This window comes from Orcinus orca, chromosome 11 (assembly GCF_937001465.1).
Source record: "Orcinus orca chromosome 11, mOrcOrc1.1, whole genome shotgun sequence".
NCBI classification, from domain to species: Eukaryota; Metazoa; Chordata; class Mammalia; order Artiodactyla; family Delphinidae; genus Orcinus; species Orcinus orca.
Window position 1 is genome coordinate 99,185,061 of NC_064569.1, and position 9,737 is coordinate 99,194,797.

At 65.9% G+C, this 9,737-nt stretch overlaps 1 protein-coding gene across 3 annotated transcripts in view; it reads right to left on the reverse strand.

The window, feature by feature from the left end:
- WNT7B (Wnt family member 7B) overlaps positions 1 to 5,837 on the reverse strand; it is a 72,036-nt gene extending 66,199 nt beyond the window's left edge. For 2 of the 3 annotated variants that reach the window (XM_033405246.2, XM_004279590.3), the window contains exon 1: positions 5,702 to 5,837. In XM_033405246.2, coding sequence (XP_033261137.1) covers positions 5,702 to 5,797 — 96 coding nt within the window. In that variant the 5' untranslated portion in view covers positions 5,798 to 5,837. Of the gene's footprint in view, positions 1 to 1,087; positions 2,932 to 5,701 lie in introns of those variants that run through there. The other variant, XM_004279589.3, reaches the window with a different exon arrangement.
- Between the last annotated feature and the right edge of the window lie 3,900 nt (positions 5,838 to 9,737).

Sequence of the window (9,737 nt, forward strand, 5' to 3'; positions counted from 1 at the left end):
AGGATAGTAATTTCCTAGGAGCTGGAGGAGAAATTGGCTGCGTCTCTATTAAAAGGGGGCGGGGGCGCGGCGATTTATTAGGACTGCGGCCGCGCGGGGGGAGGGGGTGGCGCGGGGAGCGGGAAGGCAGCGGCTGCCCCCTCTGGCCGCGTTAGGCGACCCCGGACGTGGCCCGCGTGTAAAGGAGGGGGAGGGGGAGGGGAGGAGAGAAGAGGGGGAGAACTGGCTCTGAGGTTTAATCAGTAGCATCCAGCTTAAATTCCCCCAAACGGCGGTTCCATAAATCAAACGTCTTTTTAAATCGGAGGCCAGAGCATATGCGTCCCATTAGGAATCCGGCGAAGCCACCGCTGCGCCGACGCGCCCCTCGGCTCCCTGGGCCCGGACGGGCCTTGCCGGGAGCTTCCCGGAGCCCGGCGGGCGCTGCCCGGCCCGACGCACCCGCGCCCTGCGCTCCTCGCACTGCCTGGGCCGGCCGCACGCGCTCACTGCGCGCCCCCCTCGCCCCGGACGAGGAGTCGGCCGCGGCGAGGGTCGGGCCGCTCGGCGCGGCGAGAAGCCGCGCGAAACCACGGCAACCTCAGAGGACAGCTTGGGTGCTGTCTGGTGGGACGCGGCGTGCACGTGTGTGCCAGTGTGTACGCGGGGGAGCGGATGTGTGCGTTCGGCTCTCTCGAGTGTGGCACGGCCGTGCGGCCGCGTGTATTTATATAGGGAGGGGGTTCCCGTTGGTCCAGGATTCGGCTGGGAGGCGCAGGGTATCTCCGCGCTACCCGCGCGCCCTCCGGCCCTCGCGCTCCGTGCGCGCAGCCAGGTCTACCGGCGCCGTCAGGCCTCCAACGGGCCACCCTTTCCCTGACCTCAAGGCCAGAGCTTCTCACAGCCTCAGCCGCCCCCCAACTGCTCAACTTCGGCGGCCTGGGCCGGCTGGAAGACCCACAGTACCCCCGCTCCCGCGCGCGCCGGGCACCCGGCGCCCCGCCCAGGGACCTCACTGCCGCGTTCCCTGCTCGCCCAGTTCCAGTGCTGGAGCCCAGGGAGGGGGGCCCCTCACCCGCCCACCCCGCGTGTGACCCGCGGCACTCACAGGTAGCTGCCGCTGGACAGGATGAGAAAGATCTGCGGGCAATAGACGGAGAGGAGCGCGCTGCGCGGCGACAGCAGGAGCATGTTGGGCCGGCGCTCCTGGCGGGGCTGCGCAGGCCCCGCGGGCAGAGCGCGTGGGCCAGCTGAGGCCGGGGTCTCCGCGGCCCTCCCAAGGTAGGGCGGCGGAACGCGGCGCTAGGGACCCGAGCGCGTGGGCCCCGGCGCAGTGGTCGCCCGTGCCCCGCCTCCAGGGCCGCGCATCTCGCTGGGGCTGGGGCTGCGGCGGGCGCTGGGGCTGGAGTGCCGGCAGGCGAGCGGGCAGTGGGCAGCGAGTGCGCCTCGGCCGCCGTCTGGCCCTCCGCCCGTCGATCGGTCGGAACCAGCTCTGTCGCTCGCTCTGGCTCACGTCTTCAAGTCTCCTGAGGCGCGCGGCTGCCATTGGACGGGCCACCCCTACATCCGCCTCCTCCGCGGGCGGGTTTTTTAAAGGGGAGGCTGACCGAAGCGTGCGGCGGGAGCCGCCTCCAGGGCTTGCCCAAACCGCCTTGGCTCGGACAATCCCCCCAACCACCAACTTCAACCAGCCACACCGCTCTGGCCCGCTCTGCAGGGTGCACCTGGGGGGAGGCACCGCGGGAGAACCACGCGGGGGCGTGCGCTCCTCCTGGGTGTTGTGCTCCGCAATGTGTGCTCCTGTGTGCGTGCACGTGCCTGCATGTGTCTGCGCGTGACTGCGGGAGCGTGGGCGCGTCTGTGAGCCCGCAGGTGTGTGCGCCCAAATGCACTGTGTTCGCTGCGCCTCTGCCTGCGTGCGCCCCTGGGTTTGGTGACACTGGCTGTGGGTCGCATGCACTCACTGCCGTGGCCAACCAGGCCCAGCGTGGTAGGGCTCAGCAGTGCACCCGCGCGCCGGCGTCTCTGCAGGGTCCTGCCTCTGAGTCTCTTTGGACAGGCTGCGCACTTGTTGGAGACCCCCCGACAAGTGCATAGAGGCCCCCAACTCTGGCTTCCCCCACCTCACTTCTTCTACTCTCCTCTGAGGGGTTGGCTGGGATAGGTGTGGGGCGGAGCACACCCACAAGAACACACTTCTCTGAACAATCCTCCTTCCCGTGATCTTTTTAAAGCCCAAAGCACAAGGCTTTGAGTCCCACCTCCTATTGTCAGCCAGGCCAGGCTACATATGAATGTCTCTCTAGATGCAGTGTAGATCCCTTAAGCAGGAGTGAAGGCACAAAGAGGGAAGGTGACAAGACAGGAGAGGTCTGTGCAATATGGCCAGGGGCCCCCAAGGGAGTGGACTTCCTGGCTCCTAGACCTGGCATGGAGACTGGTCCCCAGCATCCAGGAGGAGGGGGGGCCGCCTCCCCTACCTTCACCCCTCTGGGCCCTTCTGCCTCTCCTGAACCCTAAGAGCAGGAGGCGGTCATGGAGCAAGGCTCATCCTGAGGCTTCATGACCCCAGCTCCAGTGCGCAGAGGGTACCCAGACTCCAGATGGTTCCTCGCGGCCCCGGCTCGGCCTCCTCCAGGGCTGCAGCTTGGAGGCTGCTCAGTTCCAAAGTGAGGAACTGTGCCTCCTCAAAGCCATGCGTTTTGAAACCGCCCCAATCCAAGGTGCATCTGCTCTTGAAGCCCCGATCCGCAAGAAGGTTTCAAGGGCTGAGTTCTCCGTTCCTGCCGGCCCAGGGGCTCCCCCAGAGGCGGCACATCTGCACTGGCACCCGGGCTGAGGGGCATGTGTGTATGGGAGCTGCACGTGTAGACATGGGGGTGAGGGAAGCTGCTCCTGGACATTCATAATCATGGGGGTATGGGCGGGGGAAGGGGGCTGTGATCACGGAAGAGTCCCCCAGTACATACAATCTCATAATCATGGGGGTATGGGCGGGGGGAGGGGGCTGTGATCACGGAAGAGTCCCCCAGTACATACAATCTCAAGATATTTCCTTGGAACTTTTATGATCCTAAAATCCCATGTCCTGGGATTCGTCAGGGCCCTGGAATACACTATCTGGAGGAGTCCCCAGGTGCCTGCAGTGGCTGTGATGTCATCACCAATAAGAAAAGGTCGACTTTACTGGGACGCCCCCAGATCAAAGGCCCTCAGGATTAACCTTCCCAGCAGCCAGTGAAGAAGGTGCTACCGCTACCCCATTTTTCAGATGAGGGAAGGTGGGCTGGGAAGTTGCAGAGCTCGCCCAAAGCCACCCAGTGAGGAGTGAGGGGGAGGTTGGATCCCCAAGCCTTGCCCTTAGGCACTGGGCTTCCAAGTCATTAACCCCTTAGGTCACATCTGGCCCAGCTGCCCCTTCTCCCCACCTTGTGTAGCCAAGATGGCTTGCAAAGGAAGCAGGCCCCTTCACTCCAGTACAGGCACCACCAATGTGGTGGTGACAGGGGCTGAGTCCCCTGAGTCCCCTCCCCCCCTCCCCTCCCCTTCCCTCTCTTTGGCAGGTCCCAGGCTGACTCTCTGGCTTTCCTGGATGGAATTCCACAGCGGTGTTTGGAAGCCACATCTTCTCTCCCCCTGGGACTGGGAGAATATATGTTTTAGGGGGCACGCCGGGGGAGGAGTCCCCCCTCCAGGGCTCCTTGGTGGGGCAGAGGACAGAAAGGCTCAGCGAGCTCTGGTTCGCTGTCTCACGCGCTCCCAGAGAGGCTGGCACAGGTGCCTGGGCACACGGGCTGGGTCTCACTCACTGGGTTCTCTCTACTCAGACACTGGCCACCATCCTGTTGAGAACGGCCAGAGCTGCGGTCCCATTTACAGAGCGGAACAAGGAGGTTCAGGAAGGATAGGCGAGGGGGAACCTGCCCGAGCTGACATCCACCTCGAGCCCTGGCCCCAGTCCTGGGAGCCCAGGCCGGGCACCGCCTTCAGCTCCTTCCACAGTCCCGGGCTGGGGAGGTGGGGGTGGATCCATGGAGTTCCTCCTGCAGCCGGGGGAAGGGGTGTTTGCAGAGGACTCCTGTTGAGGAGCTGGTGTTAGGCAGGGCAGTCAGAGGCGGACGTCCCAGCTCCACCGCTTACCCTCGTGCACAGTGACTTGGCCTCCCTTGTTGCATCGCTTCCTAGTCCTTAAAACGGGAAGAGTGAAGGCACTCACCTCCACAGCTAGAAGGCGGCAAGGCCTCAGTGCTGAGAACCAGGCAGCACAAGGCAAGCCTCATTAGGGGGTGCCTATTACATTAGGGGGCACAGGGGGAGTAACTGCAGGGGCTCCTGGAGGGTCCAGAAAACAGTGCCTCCCTCCCCACCCCCACCCCCCAGCAGACTCAACACACTGCACCCTTACCTCCCGTAAACACACACCCAGGGACACAGCCTACAACAGACCCACAATAAACAGTGCCACCAGCAGCCGCAGACACGCCCGCCCAGGCCTGCAGAGCTGAGGCTAGGACAGGGAGCTTCCAGCCCTGCCTGTGTGGCCGCTGGCCTCAGTCCCTGCCGGCCCTGGGCCTCAGTTTCTCCATCTGTAAAATGGCGGAGGAGGCGCTGGATGGAGAGGCAACGGATGAAATTACTCTCAGGTCTGCTTCTACCTCTTTGCCCGGGAGGCCGCGGCTCGGCCGGCGGCACCGGCGCCGGTCCTCCCTCGGGGCTGTTCACCGGCTTTGCCCGCGGCCGGGACCGGGCCTGCCTTCCCCCCCCCCCCCGCCCCCGCCGCCCACCCTTGGCGGCGCACAGTAGGCGCGCAGAGCGCGTCGGGGCGCGGAGCCGTGGGCCCCCCGGGCTTGGCGGACCGCGCCCCCCCCTCCTCACGGTCACACTGCCCGCCCACCCCCGCTTCGAGCGAGGCCGAGACAGATTCTGTCTAAAGGAGATCGCAGCTCAACAGGTAAGGACTCGGCTGGGTTCAGGAATGTGGAAATACGACTCGGGGCAGCTACTGCCTCAAGCAGCGAGCGCGGCCCGCCGGGAGCCCGCCCGCCCGCCGGGCCGCGCGAGGGGGAGCGCGTCGAGAGGGGGCCCGGCCGAGGGCCCCGGGCGGGCGGGGGCGCGGGGCCCGGACCGAGCCCGAAGCGGCCGGGCCGCCCGCGCGGCCCCTCCCGAGCCAGCCGGACGAGTTGTCAAGGTAATTTCAACACGTCCGGGTGATGGATAGAGACGAAGGGCCGTGGCGGGTGCCCAGGCCGGCGCGCCCGCTGCCGGGGTGCGCGCCCCCCGCCCACCCGGGGCCCTCGGCCGCCCGAAGACCCCCGCCCCCCGCCCCGGCGCGCCCTCCAGGCGGCGAGCGCTCGGCCCGGGCTCGGCGCCCAGCGCAGCCCGGGGGAGGGAAGGCGCGTCCCACCCCCGGGGCCTGGAGCCCAAACAGGTGAAAGTACGCGCCGGGCACGCTCGCCGCTACCAGCAAGCCTGGCCGCCCGCGCGTCCTCCTCTCCCTCCTCCAACCCTGGGCTGGGCGCCCCTCGGGCATACCCGCAGCTCAAAGGGCTCGGCTGCGTCTCTGCAGGGCCGGGGCGAGCGTCCAACGCGCAGGCCAGCCCCGGATCCCCGAGAGCTGCCCGTGCCCCCTTCCGGTCCCCACGTCCCCTGGGGGACACCCTGGAAGCGGCTCCTCTTGGCTGCTCCGATCCCGGGCACCGGCCCCGACCACGGGGCTACTCACCCGAGCTTCACGTAGAGAACGCCAAAGCAGAGAAACACGTAGAAAATCCACTTGCGAAAGTTTCTGTGCATGATCCAGGGAGGGGGGCTGCGCCATAGACAGCGGCGGGCGGAGGGGACGCGCGGGCCGGGCGAGGAACGGGCAGGAGTTGGGGGCTTCGGTGGACAGCTCTCAGCCGGCGCTGCGGCTCCGGCGGCCGGCGACGCGCGGGCACTCGGAGCGCGCTGCCACCATGGTGAGCCCGGGCCGCCGCCGCCGCGTGCGCCTGGGGGAGTGACCTGGGCCGGGGGCCGCAACTTCGGAGCCGGACTGTGTGACCGCGGGGCCCCACGAGGGCCGGCGGGGCCGAGGCCCGAGCGCGGCGGGCGGGCGCTGCCTCCACTGGGCGCAGGCGCCTGGGGCCGTGCGCGCCTCGCCGAGGGCTGCGGCGGCCAATGTGTCCGCACTTGTCGGCCTCCGCAGGTGACTCGCGGCCCCGGCGAGCGAGCTGCGAGCGTGCGAGCGCGCCCCAGGTAGGAGGATCCGCCTCCCGCCCGCCCTCCTCGCTCGCCGCGCGCTCTCTCGCCCTCGCTCGCGGGCTCTCCCCTCCCTTTTCTCCTCCCTCCCCCGTGACACACAAACGCATCTATCCCCCGGAACCCCCTCCCCAGGCCGGCTCTCTTCCGATCGCCCGGCCGGGACTGGGAGGGAGGAAAGGGGTTGGGTGCGCGGGGAGGGGGGCCGCGCGGGGGAGGGTGCGGCACCGAAGGGACACCTGCGGAGGGGCCGGTCGCTCCTCTGCGCCCGCCAGGGTGGGGGGCCGGGGGGAATGGCCGATTCAAGCTGTGGTAGCCACTCGGCTTCCAGTTTCTAGTGGGGGAGGGAGAGACCACCCACCCGCCCCCGTCGCCGTTCTGGGCACGCTTACCCTACCCCCAGCAATTATCCACACGGGGTCCACCAGGGCCACACCCTTAGCCCAGGCACCTCTGCCAAGGCCGCAGGGCTCGATCAGACCCTCCTCCAGCGCCCAGGGTCCCCCGACACCTGTCACTACCGCTGCCAGTGGCGCTTACTCAAAGCAGGGACAGGGAAGGGACAGACAGATGCAGGGCGGTGGCTCGGACGACCTCCTACAGAAGCTGTTTGGCTCAGCACCGTGATGGCGAGGGATAGGAGGAGGTTACGGGGGTTTCCCTGGCTGTGTGGCAGGCTCCCACCCCAAGGACTCCCTGACGGCTCTCCCCACCGCCCCCGGTCCCCTCAGTCTGCACCACCCCCTCTGCAGTGCCAGGCTCAGTATTCACGTTCGGTGCCCAGAGCGCGAGGTCAGAACCACCGCGGTGCCTCGCATACGGGAGTGGTCTGACTTGGCTCGGTCCTGGGCAGTGGGCACCCGGGCCGGCAGACCCTGCTGCTGGCCAAAGCCCTGTCTGTTCCGAGAGGGCTGGACGGTGACCCTCTGCCTAAGCGCTGTCCTGGCCAGGCTCCCGTCCCGCTCCGAGTGTCTACGGACCTGGACGCCTCTTGGGCGAGTGGATGGAACTGGGAAGCACTTAGTCCCTGAGGACCAGCCGAGACCCGAGACTTGCTGGGGAAAGAGTGCCAGAGGTGGGGGAGGGGTGTTGCTTCCAGCCACCCTTGGTCCCACCTAGCCAAGCCCCAGCGGGGGCTTTACCTCAGAGTCTGCCTCCCTCCCGCGCCCCACCGTCCCTCTCGACCCCCTGCTCCGGATCCCCTCTTAATTCCTTCCAAATCCCCCGAACCTTTGCCACGACCCGGACACGGGCCATTCCTCGGCCCCTGGATCCGAGGTGTGGTGGGGGCAGCTGTGCAGAGCGGGGCAGATAGGGAGCGTTCACAGATGAAAGGCACGTTGGAGATAAGCACAGGCAGGGAAATGGAGGCACAGAAAGGAGTGAGACGACAAGAGCAGCCTCACCGCCAAGTGTTCCCTGCGTCCCAGCGCCCCAGATGTCACCCCATTTCATGGAACGGGAAGCTGAGCCCGGGAAACGGGAGGCTGCTGGCTGGAGCCGGGCGGGCTGGGGAGCACGAGCCGATGCTGCCACCCGGCGGTGACGTGGAGGACGCGCGGACGCGAGGCTGCGGGCCCGCCAAGACCCGGGTGGGAGGGGGGTGTCTCGGGCCGCTGGGGCCACGCCGGGTCCCGGGACTGCGAAGCGGACGGGGTGCCCCACCTGGCACAGGTTCCGGGGGCCACTTCCCCCCCACCCAGCGCCACCAGCCTCAGTCTCCGCCTCCGATAATGGGGCGAATCCTCGGGAGCTGAGGAGTGTGGCGGGACTTAAGTAATGACCCCGCAGCGGCTGCTTCCTCCCGTCCCGGGGCCTCGGCGACCGCCCCAGACCTCATGCCTCGCGGACCACCACCCCCAACCCGCTCCCGGGTTCGAGGTCGGGCAGGCTCCCGAACCAGCCGGCCCGGCGTAGTGGGTCCAGGAGAGGAGAGGGTTACGGCTAGGGTGTGGGACGCATAGGTTACTCCACTCACTCAGCGTGCTGCTCCGTGCCTCAGTTTCCCCGGGAGAATTGCATGTAGAGCCGCACCTCTCCGGACACTGGGAACAGCGGCGCAGCGTCGTGCTGCCTCCTGCCGGCCGCGGGAGAAATGTCGGCGGAGCAGGTACCGCTGGGCCAGGTTTGAGGACGCCGCCTGCGTGACCTCCAGCGAGTCGCTCCCCGCCGGAGTCCGTCTCCAAGGGGGTCCCTGAATGGCTCCAAGGTTAGGGGAAATCTGGGGTGGAAGAGCTCTATGAATCCCCTCCCCGTGTGTGTGCGCACGCGCATGTGCAGGGGCACACACACACACACACACACACACACACACACACACACACAGAGGCAGGCAGCAGGCCTGAGGTTCCTACCCAGCCTGGGTCCCCGGGGCTGATTCCAGGGCTCTGAGGTCCACTGACGCAGTCACCCCTACACCCAGCCCCGTCCCTCCTCCCAAATGGAATTGCAGCTCCCCGTCATCCTGAACAGGGTGGTGGCCCGTGGCTGGCTCCAAGGGTCCCACATCTGTTTGGGTGGGGGAACCACTGGGTGGAAGTAGAGGGCGTAGCTCTGCTGGGAATGGGGTTCTGGTACTCAGTGAATATGGTGACCTGCCAATGCCCAGGGGCAGAAGTCTCCAGAGTCAGGATGCCCTGGGGACCCCGGATGAGTCTTAGGCCACCGTTAGGCTCAGTGGGGTTCAGTGGCCTCAGCCACTCTTCCCTGGGTGACCTCAGGCAAAGCTCTCAAGCTCTGCAGCCTGGGTTTCCTCATCGCTACATGGAGACAGCAGTAGCACGTACACCCCGTAGGGTTCTGATGCTTGAATGAGTTAACCCATGTGGAGGTGCTTGGACGGTGCCCGGCACATGGCAGGCACTCAGTCAGTGCAGGCTCAGCCCCTACCTGCCCCTCAACCTCATCACACATGTGAGCACCCTTATCCTCCTCTCCCTTGTCTTTCCTTCTGTTACTTAACACATCAAGCTAGTTCTGCCCCAGGGACTTTGCACATGCTGCCCCTTCTGGCACAGTGGTCTTCCTCTGGTTCTGTGTGGCCTCAGCAGAAATGTCCTACATCAGAGGGGCGCTCACATGCCTCCCCCCCAAGCATACTCACTAGTGTTCTCTATCATAACATTGCTGTTCCCTTTGTGACGCTGGGGACAAAATGTCATTATTTGTTTCTTGGGTACCACCAGCCTATAAGCTCCATGGGGACCATCTCTACATCTGCTTTGGTTCCTGCTCTATTCCCAAGATATGAGAGAGAGAACCTGGCATATCGTAAGGGCTCAATAAGCAATTATGGCATGAAAGATTTTCCAGGAGGCAGCTACAATCGTGACTGCAGTGCTGTAAGCTGTGGAGAGCATGGACCTGACATCGACTCCTTTGAACCTTGAGTTTGGACTCAAACACCATCTCCCACATCAACCACACCCCATTCTCGCACACTTTCTCCTGCCTCATTCTTGCTTCTTTTGTTGGCTTCACTGTTAAGTGTTTCCTGAACCCCAGCAAGTCCTACTGAGGAG